The following is an 18,559-nucleotide window of genomic DNA, read 5'->3' on the forward strand; positions in this document are numbered from 1 at the left end:
AGACAGAGAGAGAGAGAGAGCAAGAGAGAGAGAGAAAGAGAGAGAAAGAGGGGTGGTTTAGAGATAGAAAGACAGAGAAAAAATGAAAGGAGGGAAAAAGAGAGGGGACGGATGAGAGATGACAGAAAAGGTAAAGAGGAAGAACGGGAGAAATGAGGGATCGACAGCTAAAGGGGGAAGAGAAAGCTATGGCATTGGGTTATGAGAGTGTGAGAAAGAGGCAAATATAGGGTTCAGAAAAAAAGAGAAAGAAAAAAACATGAGTGAGATGAAAAAGTGTTGCCTTTGCCTCTTTTATGGAGAATACAGTAGTGTTGGGTTGCTTGTTAGCTGGCATGAGGAACTAAAATGCTAGCCAAACCAGCTTGTATAGTATGCATGTAGTTATTCATATTAAATGCTAGCATATTATTATCTTACAGTCGATCACACTAAAAGTACAACTCATAATAAATACATATATTAGGGTTGCAATGATAGGATATTATTACGTCAATATCATGGTTTCACAGTGTCAGGGTAAATGTATTACAACAAGGCTTTTTTGGCTAAACAAATCTAAGAATGATTGAAACTGGAAAATATTTTTAATCTAAGTGTGCGGAAAAAGTTGTTGTTAAATGAATGTATAAAAAAGTACCTTAGAAGCAAAAAGGAAGCAGGATCGTTAAAAAAAAAATCTTTTAGAAATAATTAAATCACAGTGTACTTCCTGTAGTAGCTGCTTTTTTCAGTGCCTTAGACAAGTGAATGTATACTGAAAGATCAATTCTAACACCACAGTAAACACTGAAATGGTACACTCCTGCAACCTTTATATAAGCATACAGTGATTTAACAAAACTGATAAATTGCAGCTAAGATGATAAGTCAAATTATTATAGCATGTCCTAATAGCCTAATTTATTAATAAAAAAAGAATTGGAGTGATCTGCCTAACGTGATCACTTAACCCCATCATGCTGAAGTATTATAGCTCCCAGGTGTATAGCGGTGACCGATCTACCGCTATTTTTAACCATCCTGACTTTGGCTCTTGTGGACAACTGTAAGACAAATGGAAGACAGAACCGCAGAGCTAAACAAAAACCCACCGCCACAAGGCATTCCTCCACAAAGGGCGTGAGCATGTGTGGCCGGATGGTGACCATGATGTCCCTGAAGTCCAGGGCCGAGATGGAGCCGCTGTGGGCTTGGTCCCGCTGGATAAAAGCCTGCCGCGCATGTTCCAGCTGCATCTCCTGTGGAAAGGAGAAAGAAGGCGAGAAAGGAGGGGAGGCTAGGTGTTAGATCACACGTCGAAAGTAAAATGCATGTTATTGTACTCATATGCGGGTCATACACCTCTTTAAGGTACCTTAAATTAAATTTCACATAAAGAAACACACACATAAACACGTATGCATAAAAACACAGCATTGCCTTGATGGGCCCCCTGGTGCCCGTCTCCCCCTTCTCGGTAAAGGGGAGCCGGCGTTTGGCCAGGCTTCAGTGTTCTCTCCTCTCCCAGCAGCGGCCTGCCTACTGCGAGGCGTCGCTTGGGCTTTTCACACCCTCCCAAATCCCCATTAAACGCACTTGAGGGAGAAGCATACAAACACGCACACACACACAGACACACAAGTACACAGGCAAGACAGCTAATCACCCAACTGCTCACTTGGTCCCTCTTCTTGTACACACAGACACACACAAGTCCACAGGGACAACAGCAGGCTGTGGTGGGGACAGATCCCAGAAGGCCTTTGAAATTAACAGCCATTATCGGTACCTGCAACCACAAGTCTATAGAGAGAGGCTGTAAACAAACCGCCACCACCAACGCTAGCTCTGATTTACAACAAGAAACTTGGTTACAGCAGAAGACGGGGATATCGGAACAATGATCCATAAAGAGTCACTGTGTAAAGCAGCTAAAAGCCTGAGGGCAATGAGATAAGTCTGTTGGGCTCTTGACTCACAAACTGTGTATTATGGCCTTTAGCTAAAAAAAAACAAAAAAACCAGCCAGGTATAAAATCATGATGTGTCCCTTATATTGTGACATAATACCAAAATGACAAACAAAGGTTATCATACCCATAAACTAATAGATACCCATTAAAAGTACATATCAGTGTGTTAACTTGCCTAAAACTCTATCTTATTGTCTGATATTCTCAATTTTTGTGCATATTGTTAAGTGTTTTTTAAAATTAAATATTTTCAGTGGCACATATACTTTAATAAGGTAGTATGCAAACAAAATAATTAATATTGTTCCATTTAACTTCTTAACAATACTAATCTTGGTAGAAACAAACACACGTCAAAAAAGAATAAATGATTTAAAGGATAATGATGTCTCTGCAAGTAGTCACAAGTTAGTTTTTGAGTACAATAGGTTACTTAGTAATTTCAAAATAAATTATTATCAATTTATCCAAGAAAATCTGGCTTTTATTTCCCAAGACAAACATAAAAAAGTATTGTAGGTGAACTGATTAAATGTTGAACATGCATGGCATTTTTCGCTTGATTGATTCAGATGTTATTGTTGTAAATGAAATTCAAAAAAGTAGTATTACCACAACACAAAACCTTATAAGACTATGACTTATTGTTGCATTGAATTTGAGTGATATTTCACTGACAGCATAACTGATCGAACTCTCAATTCATGGCGCCCAAGAGAAACGACTGGGGAAGAGTGACATTTACACAAAGCTGAGTGGAGACTGGAGGGGAGTAAGAATAGACATTGCAACAAAAGAACCAGATTTGCAAAAACAGTAAATGAAGCAGCCATGTGTCAGTATCACCTATGAGCACAGCAGGGCTCCAGAAAGTATACAAGTGTGAGTGGAAGGCAAGGAAACGAAGAGGGACTGACACACGTAAACACTCGCAAAGTAAATAAGGTGAGATATTTTGGTGTCAGCATCCTGAGTGTCGTGAGTCACTTCTCTGGTCGTTTGTGAGTAGGTCAAAACACTTTGGGGGAGAAATAAACCAGGAAAAGGAGAGGGAGGAGGAGAGCTGAATGTAATATAAGTCAAAAGAAAAAAAAAGAAAGTAAAGAGGTTTGTTTTTTTTGCATATGACTGCATGCTTATGCAAAAACAGTGGTAAGGATTTGTGTTGGTGTCCATTTGTAAATGAAGAAAAGAAAAAAAAGATCCCGTCTGACTGGACAAGTCTAAAGTCTGGAAAGCCACACAACAACCACACAGAGCAGCAAAACAACTGCGGTCCAAGAGAAGGAGAAGTTTATAGTCCTAGCGTCTTAAAACCTAACTTGTTGCAACTGTATGAGTGTTTCAGGGACATGGTTTTTATTTGGGAGGGGACTGAGGGGAGGCAGGAGACGTAAAGCTAGGGGCTTAAGACAGCCAACAAGAGACCGCCGAGACATTTGCAGTTGCTTTAATTGTCCTTGGATGAGAATAAAAACTCATGACAAACCACCTCTGTTTGTTTTCTATGGCTCTTATTCTTCTCCTCCCTCTTCTAGACTTCGACAACAGATATGAGAGGAGTAGGGCTACGTCTCTGCTTCTCGTCAGCAAAGGCCTAAAGCTATTACAAGAAGAAGCTTTAGCGCAACTGTCCACTGAAATGTGTGCCAGTGATGTAAAGGGCTGCCCACTGATTCTTGGGAGAGTCAAACATATAATTGGGACTTTTAAAATCTGAGCAATGCCAACAATTCACTTTTTTGAGTGCTTAGGGAAGAAGTGGGACGTGTGGTGTTCCCTCTATGTAATTTAAGCCCTTTACTTGCCAGAATTTATAATATGGGCTACTATGTGCCACTTCTCTGGACAACGGTAACACCATTGCCAGAGACAACACCACGCTGACAGTGCGAGCTGAGCCTTGGCCAGCGTCCACGCGTGAGACGGGAAAAATGCATGTAATTGGTGAGAATCTCTGGCTTCCATCAAGACAGTAATTGGCCAGAGAGAGCCCTTGTGAGAAATATGCGGCGCAAACGTTTTCCCCGATAATCCCATCTTGTGAGCATCTGGCAGTGGCGTGGTTACAATGGCAGAAAAAAAAACACAATAAACACATGCATGTAGGGCAGGAAGAGGAGGAAATAAAGGATGGGAACATTCTTCAGGGGGGAAAAGATGGGTGATGGAAAATGATAAAAATAACTGAAAAATATTCAGAATATTGTGTATGTGCTGGTGTTCGTAGCTCTTTCATAGCAACAAAGTGTACCGTTCCTACTGACTGACATTTACTAAGGCTCGATCTGTTGTTACAAGTATTATTAGATTGTAGTGCAGCTATAAAGTACTTAACCTTCAATCACTTTAAACTGATCGTAAATTGTAGCTGAATCTAAACTGAATGACAGTGGATTTGTAAAGGCTTACATATAATAACAGCAGCTGATTATTAATCAGCCAATAACATCAAGTCAAACCAGACATGCTTAAATAAATTAGAAGAAATAGGGATCATTTAGAATCAAACTCAAAGTCATCCATGAATATATATGGACAGAGATATAAAACTGTAATAATCCAAGTGGAAGCAATTTTTTGTGCTAGTATTTTCCATAAAAGTCATCATTTTCAGTTGAGAGGCCTAATATTAGCAATCATTCACTATTGAAGCCAAAATGATTGTAAAATATCCTGTCACTGTTTTGCAATCTAAACACAACAACAAAGCAATATCAGAAACCATAACAGGAATATTAAAATGTCTTATGACAGACATACACAACCCTCAAAAACAAAAAACTTCTAAGTACAAGGTAGAAATATTTACAACATTTGCTGCTGTTGGACATGCCTTCCCTATAAAGACAGACATTCCAGAATAACCTGAAATCTACTTTCTTCTGCTGCTTATTAAGGCAAGAATCAAAAGCTATGAGAAATGATCAAATACATAAGCGCATGAGCAGGAAATGTGCATTTCATAGTTGAGCAATGAGTGTGGCTGGCTGCTCGCCTGCTGCTGTGAGGAGCTGGAAACCACTGAATGACTGACTGGGAGAAAACCGGGCACGCTGTCATTGCAAAGTACAGCGTCTCCTGGCCACCGACACCACACACTTGCACACACAGTCATGAACAAACAAAAAAAAAATTACACAAAACATAAACACAGACGCACAGAGCCGGCATAAACATATTACAAAGCAGATAAGAACAATGTACTGTAGGTATGGACACACTGAACACAAAGACACATGCATGAACAACAATATGCCAATAATATCCATGTGCTGTTGCCCACTGTGTGTAAGCCATCTGGTCTAAGTTAAGCGTAATATAAAAAGCTCATTCAGATACATGGTGTGTGTGGATGCAAACTTGGCACTGCTCAGGCCCTCTCTCCCACCCCCAGCACCACCTCTCCCTGCTTAGGCCTGATTTAAGTCTAGACATCATATTGGAAAATGGCTCACATGCCACAAACACACTAGGAATATTCCAGCTATACTATTTATGGAGGTATAACTGTGTCTCTACCTGCTTGAGAATAGGTGGAGTGGAGCAATATGGGAGTGTACGTCAGCTAATGGAAAACAAATGCAGAAAAATGTCCAATATGTATACATATACACACACACACACACACACACATATATGTATATATATATATATATATATATATATATATATATATATATATATATATACATATATATATCTCAGTGTTTCATTAATGACTAATCTGGTCAGTATAGATGGCTGTGTTTAGGATAAAAGAAGGGAAAAACCTGTGTGTTTATGTGTGTTAGGTAAGAGTGTAGTTACTGGATGATAAGACAAAAAAATGTAGCAGATTCATAAACGTAGACAAGAAGACAGGCAATGAAGAGCATGATTTTATATTGATGTATTAGAGACAAAAGCTCATGACAGAAGAGAAGAAGAGGACACAGGTAGAAATGCAGGTGCTCAAAAAATGAAACCTACCAGAAGGAACTGAGTGAACTCTTCATAGCTGAGCTGCTTGTCCCTCTCCGTCCCAAAATGCAGCCGTATGAACTCACAGTCCCAGTTAAACGGGATGTGCTGAAGAATAGTGGTCTGGCTGAAGACCTGCTTCACATCCTCTGCAAACAAAACAAAAAAAAACACAAAAAAGAAAAAGAAAAGCTTTAATAATAGCTGAATGATAAGAAGTGTTCATTTGACAGCCTAATAACAAGATGCACCCACGGACGGTGCGGCAGTGAACCAGCGTTTCCTGTGCAAATCTACGTATAAAAAAAAGTAAGAAATTCAAACAAAAACGGGCAAGTAATGAGGCATAGAACTGACAGGCTAAAGCAAAACAGTATGTATTTTTCAATCTGTTATGATTACAGAATAACGGTTGTGTTTAGATTATACAGATTACACAGCACTTTTAAGGCTACAGATGTATTTATTAAGTACGTATACGGCCTTGAGCAGCATTAAAAACTTCCCGTTTTCTCTTTTCTTTATATTCATGTTTTCATAACAAACAATTACAAATACTTCTTATGCTTTTTAGTTTGCTCTAATAAAGGCCTCTGTGGGTACAAAGTCTTATGAGTCAAGTTTAACAAATAGCATGTGTTTCCTATTTTGTGGTTAACATTAGTAATTATTTGATTTTGGGAAAAAAAAAAAAATGTCTGTGATTGCTTCTGACAAAATGTCAACGTCAATCTTGAAAACACAATTCTGCTCTGATTAAGACTTAAGTTCCTCAACTCCAAATCAGTCTTGAATGACACATGGCAGAACTTGTTTAAGCTTGCGTAGGCTTTGTATTCAGAAGGAAAGCCTTTTCTTCTCACTTATGTTCCTCTGCCTGAACCCTCTAAGCCTCTACAGCCAGTGGAGTGGAGAGACACTGAACATGAGTCCTAAATTACAGCCTTACTGAAGAAACAAAAACAAACCAATAGAGCGACCTGTTTCTTATTACCAAACAAGCCGCGCTGAACGAGTGGAGAAAGGAAAAGGAAGAAAGAAACTATTTTTTTTTTTTTTTATGAAGACAGACAGGGATGGAAAGAGAAAGAGAGAAAGGTGATATTTACTTCAGCTCAGCCGTACCTTCAGCAAGAAGACAGCTCATGCATTGTTTTTTTTTTCACACTTTAATGAGGCAATAAATATACAGCCTTTAACTCTTTAAAGGAGAGGCCGCTCCAGAGCCCGCCGCTCATATTATCAGCTTTTATAGACCTGTCAACACTCAGTCCTCTTTAAAGTTTTTTTTTCTTTTTTGTCTTTCTGGCTGAGGTACAACTGCATTTCATGTGCCGTGTTACGTTGCAATTTTTATGAACTCACCATTCCACCAAATTATTCCTTTTTTTTTTTAAAGTGCTAAAAATTCAGAGCACAGTGCCGCCTGTACTTAGCAGAAATGACTCAGGTTATTATCAAATAAAAATGGCTTTACAGAAAAATGAAATAAAAAGACATCAGAGTACAGACATTTATTGCAAGGGAAAACAAACGGGGCTTTAATGCAACATAAGCTGCAGCTATTAATGGTTTAAATAGGTAATAAAGAAAGGAGGTTCTTTATTTTGACTCGTTGAGGCACTTTAATCTAATGAGAGGCAAAAAACAGAAGGAGCAAAAGGTGAAAAAAGAGAAAATTCTGTAATGTATCACAATAAAGCAACTTTGACAAGTCTATAATCTCAGTCACAAGTTATTTGCGTTTGTTGAAATGCTAGCTCGGTGCAAGTGGCAGACACTGCAGTCAGTGTTTGTGCATGGCATGATGTGAGTTATGTTTTTCATGCAATTTTCCACTTGTATATGAGTCTCATAGCTCACAGGCTTTGGTATATTCATTAACCTTTGGGAGACGCAGAAAAACAGCGGACCTTTTAATTGCCACCAAGACAACGTCACTCTAATTGATCCTTTTAAATATGAAAATTTACATATGTGCATATATAATCACCCGCAATGATCTTGCACCCTGTCGACAGCAACAATTAAAATGAAATTCACTTACTCTTCCCTGTTTGCGAGCGGGATGTGTGTGCACTGCATTTCAAATCAAGCCTAATGCGCTAACACTTTGCACACCTACAGAAGGCTGGCATTAGACTTGTTTAAATCAATTAGGCAAATGTGAAATACGCAATGAGTACAAATGTCTTCCCTTTTCACCTCAGAGCTTCCAGGCATCAGAGTAATGGTGCCAATCATGAACACACTCATACACACACATACATACACAGCAGCCCACCCCCTCCAACATCTTCATCTTCTGTCTTTTCGCTCCCACAAGACCTCTCCACCTCCGAACCTAACCTTATCTCCTACAGGACCACGTACAGTATTTTTGTTTGTGGATGGAACCATAACAAAATAGATGAGGTCAGAACCTCACATAAATAGAGGACTTTGTATGAAAACTTCTTACAGGGTGTGTTGTAGAAGAACATTCTCCGTCTGGATTGGTTTAATGAGCCTGTGTTAAATGTCAACAGCGCAGAATCAAGTAAAGTGTTGAGAAATACAAATTATCATTTTATATAACAACATTAAAGTTATTAATCACTATTTAAGATGCCACTTCAGTCGGGGCTGCATCCTGATTTTTTTCTTAGTTGGAAACCAATCAGGTTGGATTTCTACTCAGACAGAAATAGAAATTGGTGCCGATGTTTGTATGTCTGTATTATTCAACAACTGGTATATTATTCTGAGTATCCTGTAAGTGACAGTAATAACAAACCACCAAGCGTTAATGTACAATAGTCGTATTTGTCTGAACCTGGCCACTGTATAATTTCTTTTTAAACCTTTCGATCAGAGGCAGAGTTACTTACCAAAAGTGGTCATTCCATTGCCTGTTTTATCAAACAGCAGGAAGGCTACCATGAAGAGGGAATCTGGGGCACACAGCACTGACTCAAATGCGACAAACTCCTGAAAGGAGATCAACCTGAGAACAGACAATGGGAAAAAGAGAACAAGAACAAGTAAGACTGTGAAAAGTCCCTTAAATACTATCAGTAAGCTGATTGCTGTCATTTGAGTTGATAGGCTGATGCTTCAAGTTTCATTTATAAATTTTAATCAGCTACACATGTGTGATTCTTTGATATTTATGTAGTCATATTGATGAAACAGTAATAACATGAATATTCAATTAAAAAATGTGTTATTTTAACACTGAATTAAAACTACAAACTTCACTGTAATTGCTGCCACACAGTGGCTAACTTAGACAACCTATCAATCTGCACTACGTGTAATTCAAGCAGCCTTTTATCCAGTAGTCTGTTATTCCATATGTACTGTCATAAACTCATCGAGTGTAACAGCAAGAAAATACAACATTTTAAAAAGCTCAGTGTGTGTTCCCAGTCTGAGCTGGCAGCTGCTGTATAGAGAGCCAACTTTACACCAGCAGAAAAAAAAACATGATTAAATACGAAGTTTTACGTTTTAGTGTGCCACTTCAAACAAGAAGAAAGGGTAAGAGAGAGCTGGGATCCAGTTAAGGAAATACAGTAAGACTAAACAAAACAGAATGAGATGCACAGAGTAAGAAAAGCCAAAAAGAGAGCAGCAGCGCTTCAATTCAAAGATATTTTATATTTTATGGGAACAAAACTACATGCCAACGTGCAAAGTAGATGTAATGAACATTTGTTTTCCTCAATTTTGCTTCCCTCGTTTGCAGCTATGTTAGTGTTTTCATAAATACTATTGTATCACCTCTCCGAAGTTACACACAAGCGCATCATCATCAAGTAACAAATAAACATCAACACTGCTATTGTGTGAACCCACTGAGAGCAGCCCCATGGGAGATTCCTGCTGTGGGGAACTGGACCACGCAGCCTAGCCTTTATTTAGGCCGTGGTTCACAGTTGCCACAAGTCCATTACGAATCTCACAAATGGATCTGATAATTACACGAGGGGTCAGTGCTAATGAGCAGTCCCCGAGCATCCATCTATTAAACCTATTTCAATTTCCAGAGAGGGAGTGCAAGAAGAATGGGTGTGTGTGTGTGTGTGCGATGATTACATTTTCCCAGTCGGTGTAATTAATTATATTACTGATGAAATTTTGAGCTGTTTGTTTGGACTTTCAGTTTCATATGTGGGTGCAGATGTGCATCCTATATACTTTATTACACTTAATTTAGAGGTGCTTATAGGCAGAAAAACATGGTACATGAGAGGTATGCAGATACTGGAGGAAGACAAGAGTAGGTACTGACACAAAGTACTGATTTTCAAAATAATACCAAGAAAAAGGACATATAGTAATCTTGAAATTTGTGAGTGGTGGAGATACTTGAAAAGAGTGAATAGTGCTGTTTAGATTACCGCCTTTTTCAGTCTTTTGAATATAGTCTGAAAATATGCTATTCTTCTCTTCCAATGACAAAAAGAATGCAAAACAGTCCATTCAAAAGACTCAAAGGTTTAATACCTGCCTTTAGAGAAAACCCTGGAAATATACACTGTATATGTATGTATTAAAGCATGAGCACTTGCAGAAAAGAATAAGAATGCGCATGAGAAACAGTAGGCTACAGGAAAGTGCAGAGAAATATGTAAAGGGAATGAAAGTGAGTATACAGCTCTCCATTGTGGCAAAGGAAGTCAGCTGTCGTTATTTCAAAGAGTAATTATTTTATTAACTAAGCAGGTAGTTCTTAAGAGCAGGGCCCTGCTGATGGCAAGTAGGTGGAAGGGGGCACAAAAGAGCACTGCTGAGACCGTGGATCCACTGTTAAAAACAAAGCCAATTCCATCGCTGCTCACGCTGCTGGAATATTATCAAACTTGAGAATAATGATCATTCCTTTGTGACAGATGTATAGTACACTCTAAAATTATACCTCAGAGAGGTTAATAAAGGAGTTAAAGCAGGTACAGACTGCAGAGCTAAGACTCTGAGAGCACTAGTGTTCCCAGACGAAACCCAGGGAAAAAGTCAGATAGATTTTTTTTTTTTTTAACACGCATCAATTTACATGCATGCTGGTCGTCTCGTCTGTGTTTTCCCAGACATGGATAATCAGCATATTAGTGTAACTGAGAGGGTTGTTGATCATGAAGGGATTGGACCACAGTTTAGGCCAGGGAGTCCGAGAAGATCCAGGGGGCATCTCCATAACACACGCTCGCATACATGCATACACAGAAAACATTCCACATACTCGTAAGCGTTTACACGCAGCTCCATAGCCAGGGATGAAGCTTATGATGGTTGATTAGCAGCGCCATGACGGCTGCAAAATGATTACCATGAGAGGGGAAGCCATGGTTGTTTTTTGCTATGTGGACCCAACCCCAACGAGACACTCAATAATCAAATCAACCGACAGCATCTCCCAACCATCAACTGTGATGGCATGTGTCCAGGCTTGCCCTTTCCATGTACGCAGCCTGGGATGATCTTCAGAGACAAGGCTAATGTAATTGCGCATTATGGTATCCTTTCAGTCTACTGTGCTATACTCCACAGGCTTTGTTGAATCTTTAAACAGGCGTAGACATATCAATGATTACTGAATGTATCAGACCAGAGATGTAGCACACAAGACATAAACAAAGACTTGATTCCGGCATCTATAGATGACAGCTGAATGACGCTTCTGTGATGATGCCAATACAATGCAATTTTAACTGTCTGCGATAAGTCTGTCCAGCAAACAAAACAAAACCACAAAATACACCGCATATTACATATATTTTCGTTTGTTTTTATCTTATCTTAGTCACCCTACTTTTATGTCTGTCTCTTCTCAGCAGGCATCTAAATACACTCCTCTGGACCGAAAACCGGGCTCAGAGACATTGTTTACAAGTAACATAAATGCATGGTGTTGGTTAGGCCCAGCTGATAGAAAGACAGCTCTCCTTCGTTGATAGTTGAGGGGGAGAAGGCCTAGAGGGGTTTCAATAATCCCCTGTCCCTGGCATCTTGGCATTGTTACTGACAGCCTTCCACCCACCGAGAGCATGCTTGCACACAGACACACCCATGAACACACACACACATATCCAGGTGAGTGCTAGCTGCCAGTATCTGTTCCCTTTCGATGAGTGGACATCCAGCAGTCCAGTCCAGAATGCCCACAGCAGCTGGCAGACTGCTATTTTCCCAGCACGCTCCCTTAACAAAGTTTCTTTTTTTAAAAAACCTGCGAGAGACTATGTGGCAAGTGGGGTTTTTCACAGTTGAACAGATGCTTCTATCAAAATATCAAAGGGAATAGAGAAAAGGGAAGATGGGGAGTCAGAGATGGAGAGAAAGCTCTGAGTGCATTACGGTATGTCTCAGCGCAGAAGAAGTAGGAATGCAAAGAAAGTCAACAGCAAAAAAAGGAGAGAACATAAATAAGTCAAGTGAAAGAGGAAACTCTTTAAACCATCTGGTAGTTCTGTATGTGGGGGTTGTCACCAGCGTGTGCATACACAAAAATTTTTGATTCCTGGAAATTGAGACATCTCCACCCTCTGAAGCCATGTCTCTCCTATTTTCCTCTCTCTTCATCCATCTATCGGTCCTCTGTCTCACTGGGAGCAGGGAGAATAAAGGGAGAGAAAGTGATTTCCACATACAGATTGTTACAACTGTCACTATATCCCCTGATTTACACAGTCGCAGATGGGGAGGCAGACAAATGCATTTTCGCTGTGTTACGTCCTTCATACACACAAACACACACTGGCATCTAAGTAAAATCTCTCTCACACAGGATACACTTCAACAGAAAAGTAAGCGAGCACATCGCCTGCCATCCGACCCCCTGCTAAATCTATTACCCCTGACTCATCTTGTTGAAATGGAGTCCTACCTGGCAAAAACAGCAGCAGGCGCACTAGCTTCAAATATTCTAGCCTCATATACCAAACGAAACTCATTGTTCCAAACATATTTGCATGTGATTGGACAAGCTGAAATATAAAAGTGTTTTTCTTTGCTACTATTCTTTTCATAAGGTGAGTGCTTGAAAAACAATGCTTTTCTGTTTTCAGCCAACGTTGACGGGGCCTTGTGTTGTCACAGCTCTACTTTCTATATCTATTTGTTTTGTGCTCATGAGACACAGGCCTGCAGAATAATCGCGCAGACTCTTTGTCTAGTCGAATCATTTATCTATCTATCAAACTTCAGGAGGAAAATAACACAGCACAAAGTATGAGACTCATAAGGCCTCAACAACTGTACAAAACATGAATCACATCTAAGCTAATGTCTAAAGCATTATTTGTGAGAATGGAAATAAAAAAATGACTTTTTTTCCTGTTTTGCCCCAGTATCATTTCATTCCCCTCCACAAAACCAAAATGAGGTTTAGATACAAAGCCAGGGCCATGGGTTCCTAATAGATTTACCCTGATGCCACGGCCACCATTTATCCTGCTCCACAGCCACACAATGCAACAGAGTGCTCCTGAATAGCATGGCCAATTACAGTGCATGTGTGTTTTTTATGTGTGTGTGCCGTGCTCTCTCTTTTTCCAATTCCGAAACCCCCACTACTCCATCTCACCATCCTCTGTGCACATAGCCGCACGCACGCACACACACATACACACTCACACACACCTTAAAGCAGATGTAATAATATGAAACTACGCAGCCATGTGCACTTTGCTCTTTGTAGAAGCCCAGGTGGTTACCATGGCAATGTGCGTTTTTTTTTTTTTTTGTTTTGTTTTTTTTATCTTTTTTGACTTACCCTAACATTTTATTACCCATCATTATGTATCATTAAATACATACATATTAATGTAAAAAACAGGGGTGAAGGGGGGTGGGGGGATTGTGTGAAACTGGGGGTGGATCTACAAAGAAGAAAACATCTGAAAGGGGCCTTTGGCGGTTTGATGTCTTTTTGCTATACAGTATAATTCAAGTATGAAAATCCTGTGTGCATTTTTTAACACCAAAGGATCCAGTCATGGGTTGTTATAAAATGCAAAATAACACTAGAAAAGGTAGTCACACAAGATTAAAGGGATACATAATACATGCACTGAGAGCTGTCATAAGCTTACTACTTAGTGGTTGGCTTGATATCAATGAGAAAAGATAATTTCATGGCTTACAGGGAGCCTCAGCATACAGATTTCCCACTCAGATCTGCAACTTCTGCCAAGGATATTTTCAACAGTAATGATGCCAGTCCCTCATGAGAATCCTCTGTTGTCGACCATTTATTTTTTATCGCTTTGTTTTAATATACAGCTATATTTCCTTTTCACTTCACTTTTTTCACATCCTTAAACCTCACAGTCAAAGTGTGCCTCGTTCTAATTAATAACAACATCAACAGACACAAACCCATCTTTCGTCTGTCCACAACTCCAGCCAGCAGCTTTGTAGCCTCATCTGACAGCCGGATGTCGTGTTGGGCATGAAGAAAACTGCTCACAAAGTCCTGCGGTGACAGGAGTGCTCATCATTCTTCTTGACGCTGGCATACTGTACAAGAAGAAGGAAAACACAAACAAAAACGTGGATGCACGCTGAAATGAACACATTTAACGACAAGTGAAAATCTTCATCGATAAGACAAACACAGAGAGCAAAATACAAAATAAGTATAAAAAAGTAAAGGTCTACCTTTTCAAAAATGGCTTTCAGCTCAGTAGGGTCAGCCCTCCTAGGAGAACTGCCTGCAAAAGTAATAATAGATAAATGTCATACAATCCAAATGAATCCAACACTACATTTACTTCATCATTCAGCTGCGAAACACAGAATTATGTTGATCCTGCTGTGATGTTAGTTAAAGAAGACTTAAACTAAGGTACAGGGAGGGATCTATTCACTTGTCAGTATCACAAATTGTTACAGTATCACTTTTTCAGAGTGCAGACATTAGATTGACACTGTCTAAACATGCTGACTCAATATGACTACACAACTACATGTTCAGGTGTCTTAAGTCCATATAAGACAAGGATGTCAAACTCATTTTAGTTCAGGGGCCACATTCAGCCTAATATGATCTAAAGTGGGCCGGACCAGTAAAATAATATAAATAATGGGACAAGAACTTATAAATAATGTCAACACAACAGTTTTCTCTATGTTTTTGAGTGAAAAAAGTAAAATTCCGTAATGAAAATGTTTACATCTACGAAGTGTACTTGAACATAACATGAACAAATATGAACAACCTGAAAATTCTTAAGAAAATAAGTGCAATTTAACATATTACACCTCAGTTTACCCTTTATACATGTGCATCCAACATACAGATCACAGTGGATTTACAAATACACACATATTTGGTAACAGGCCGAATATTGGTAAAATTTTACATACGTCTCTTAAGACATTTTATGTTGTTCATATTTGTTCAGCTTATTCACATTTTTTTGTAAAAGGAAAGTCTGTAAATATAAACATTTTTGTGTAATTTTACTTTTTTTTTTTTACACTAAAATAAAGACAAAAATTTGCGTCTTTCATTATTTACAGGTTGTTATGATTGTATTTACTGGTCTGACCCACTTCAGATTGAATTGACCTAAACTGATTTCACATCCTTGATTTTAATGTTGTCATTATAATATTTGCATTTTACAAAATCATCCCAGGGGCCGGATTGGACCCTTTGGTGGGGCCGGTTTTGGGCCCCGGGCCGCATGTTTGACACCTGTGATACAAGAGCTTCTGTCACCTGCAGGTATGACAGGAATGCTAACCAAGGTTATCAGGTGACTACTGCTACTTTTCAGAAATTAAGAAATAGGGCCTGTAAGGAGCAGCAGGGATAAATAATAGCACCAGTGCCTTCCAAGTGGGCTGCAGGACTCATGAAAGGACAGCTGAGTGGTTTCTTTCAGTTACCGTCACTTATCTAATGTACACTATCTAGCTAACTCGCTACAGTAAAGCCTCAATGTCATTGCTGTGTGGCCAGTGATAACCTCTAGCACATCCTCTTAGCGGCTAACCGCCGGCATTTAACGAGCCCTCCCCGGTGGACCGTGTTTTGAAGTGACCGTATGGAGCTGTGAGACACACTCCGGGGACCGAGCGCATACGGACACGGCGAAAACTTTTAGAAAGAGTACAAACCGAGGGTGGAAAACTTACCTTTGCTGCCATGCTAATCAAGCTCACAGTCAAATAGTTCCGTTCACTTCCTCCTGCGTTACGACGTTTCCATGAGATCACGCGCCGGTGCAGTGAAGGATGAAAGAGGATCAGCGGCGCCGTGGTGCAGGGCACGAGAGGTCAAACCGGCCAGTGGCTCGTGCGTGTCAGAGCCGTTATTGATCCGTTAATGTGTGTGTTTGTGTGTGTTTGTGTATGTGTGTGTAACTGGAAACAACTGCACCACTTCCGTTTATAAAAATCATACTTACAGCCTCTTTAAACGGGTGTGTTATGGTAAGTATTATAGGCTGTCAGTAATTGCAGTGATTTGTGTTGTTTTTCCTCCTATAGCAGCAAGACACTTAGATGCTTTAAACTTTTTATCCCGGTATTTACTTGGCTTCCTGTTATAGATATGAAATGCAGTTATTTTGTGGGGTGTATTCTTATCGCATTGAGGGTCTACTCTAAGGAACAGAGATTTGTACACGCAGAATAAAAGCTGTAGTTCCTTCCTTCACTCCTCTTCTTTCCTCACAGTAAATGGTTCTTGTACTTATTTCCAGCTTTTCCAGCCCATCTGTGCTTTGTGCCAGGAGGGAAAAAGGTGCAGAGAGAATTTCATGACTACAAAAGCAAAGGTTAACATTACTCACAGCATAAAAACAATTTAAAAGGGAGCAAAAGGGCTCTAAGGCCCGACAGTCTTCAAAGAAAATGTATTTTGCGCTCAAAATAATTCATAGCTTTTTGCCGGTGGCTTTTCAGCTTCCCGGAGACCCAGCATGAACCACTGTATTTTTCCCAGCAGGCTCTCTGCTCCTCGCAAAATGGCCTTCGCCAGGGCATACCTCGCATCCCCTCCAAATATTGACAGCACTGAGTCAACGCTTATTGGAAAAATGGCTGTAAGTAATGTTTTATCAGCCGATGCAATCTCCACACCTGTATTTTCTCCTGTCATATGACAATATTGACAAGATTAATGATTTGATCCCATGACATTTATTCCATCACTGTCAATCTGCCAGCTAACAACTCACTTACTTGTGGCATTTAGTGTACGAAGGATGCTGCAGCATTCACTTTGCTCTTGTATTATTCATGAACTGAAAAATTTACTTGAGGCAAGTAAACTACTGTGTCCAGCGGCTTAAACATGAAACTCTTGACTGTTTACAACATGGATTCTTTAAAAAAAAAAAAAAAAAAAAATCAGTTATGTTTACAACTGCATTGTGTATTCAGGGTCTAGTTGTTGTAATCAAAGCAACAAGGGTTCTGTCACCCGCCCAAGACTGAGTGGGTAATAATGATAAACCTTGCGACCTATGAACTTCCATGGCTTAAGGGGTCTCCTGCTCACATCCCCAAGGGCCCACGCGTCCTGACAGCTTGAGTGATGAGTGGCGGACGGCTGTCTCAATCTGCCCTCTCCTATTTTTATCCCACACTAAACACAGAGTTTCCAAAATAGGTCCAAGCTCTAAACAAATGATTAATAGGGCATTTAGGGTCTCCCCACTGACCAGCGTATCACTATTAACAGCCAATAATGGAGGCCCTCCAGGGTCAAAAGGTTTAAAGACTTTCTAATAAAAGTAACAGAGACATGGGGATGTGTTTTGGAGGAGAAAAAGTTGTGTCTCAGTTTGAAATGCTGACAAGTTAATAATCCCTTCTCAAATGGCCCTACCGCAGTAAAATGGCCAGTTTGTTCTTACTTTTATTGCTATCATCTGTCAGTCACTCACATCTTTCTTTTTTCCCTGCCTCTCCTTAAGTGGACTGAAAGAGCTAAAACAGCTTTACAGTAATGTTCTCACTGGGGCTTTATTCTCGTTCCCCACTCTTTCTTTTCTTTTTTGGGTTGAATGTGAATTCTTATTGTAGTTTTAGGCAGGAAATGCCTAATGGATTCCCAAAGACGTATTCATGACATGGTAATGAGATTCAAATTCATAAGACATTTCTGACCTGAAAAAGAGGCCGCATGTGGCAATAGCTTTGTCCTGTTTTCTACAGAATACAGCTCCTCAGTCACTTTCACTGTTTCCAGTGTCATTTTTAGATGTATGGGATAGAGATGTAACAAAGAATGATCAAATGTAGAAAGAACCTTGCAATATGATTGATTCTATTATTTCCATGTCACACTCACAAAGAACCCATCCTCACGGGTTTACAAGACATTGAAAGTGCAGGAGCAGTGGTCAAACATTCCATTTCTTTCACTATTACAAGGTTATTTTAGCTTTAAACAAAATATTCTGTTGTCTCTTGCAAGCTTGTCAGTTAAAATCAGCTACAAAAAGCCTCCTGTTTGGATGCACAAATGAAGTTATTCAGTCATCCAGTCAAAAGAAATCAACTGAAGGGGAGGATATTTTTTTACCAAAGTATACATCGCTCACATCCTCGTGGAGTGGACAGTAAAATTGAACCTCGCTTTCAATTTCACCTGTATCTCACAAAACAAAGTCGGTCCTCTGGAGTGGCAATTGTTCTTA

At 39.7% G+C, this 18,559-nt stretch overlaps 1 protein-coding gene across 1 annotated transcript in view; it reads right to left on the minus strand.

Annotated features, from left to right (window-relative positions):
- The window catches only part of slc25a13 (solute carrier family 25 member 13), a 54,702-nt gene extending 37,795 nt beyond the window's left edge, over window positions 1-16,907 (minus strand). The window contains 7 exon segments of the mRNA XM_030148074.1: window positions 1,095-1,241; window positions 5,928-6,067; window positions 8,789-8,904; window positions 14,276-14,390; window positions 14,393-14,420; window positions 14,562-14,614; window positions 16,901-16,907. Coding sequence (XP_030003934.1) covers window positions 1,095-1,241; window positions 5,928-6,067; window positions 8,789-8,904; window positions 14,276-14,390; window positions 14,393-14,420; window positions 14,562-14,614; window positions 16,901-16,907 — 606 coding nt within the window.
- Window positions 16,908-18,559: the final 1,652 nt, after the last annotated feature.

This window comes from Sphaeramia orbicularis, chromosome 11 (genome assembly GCF_902148855.1).
Source record: "Sphaeramia orbicularis chromosome 11, fSphaOr1.1, whole genome shotgun sequence".
Lineage (NCBI taxonomy): Eukaryota > Metazoa > Chordata > Actinopteri > Kurtiformes > Apogonidae > Sphaeramia > Sphaeramia orbicularis.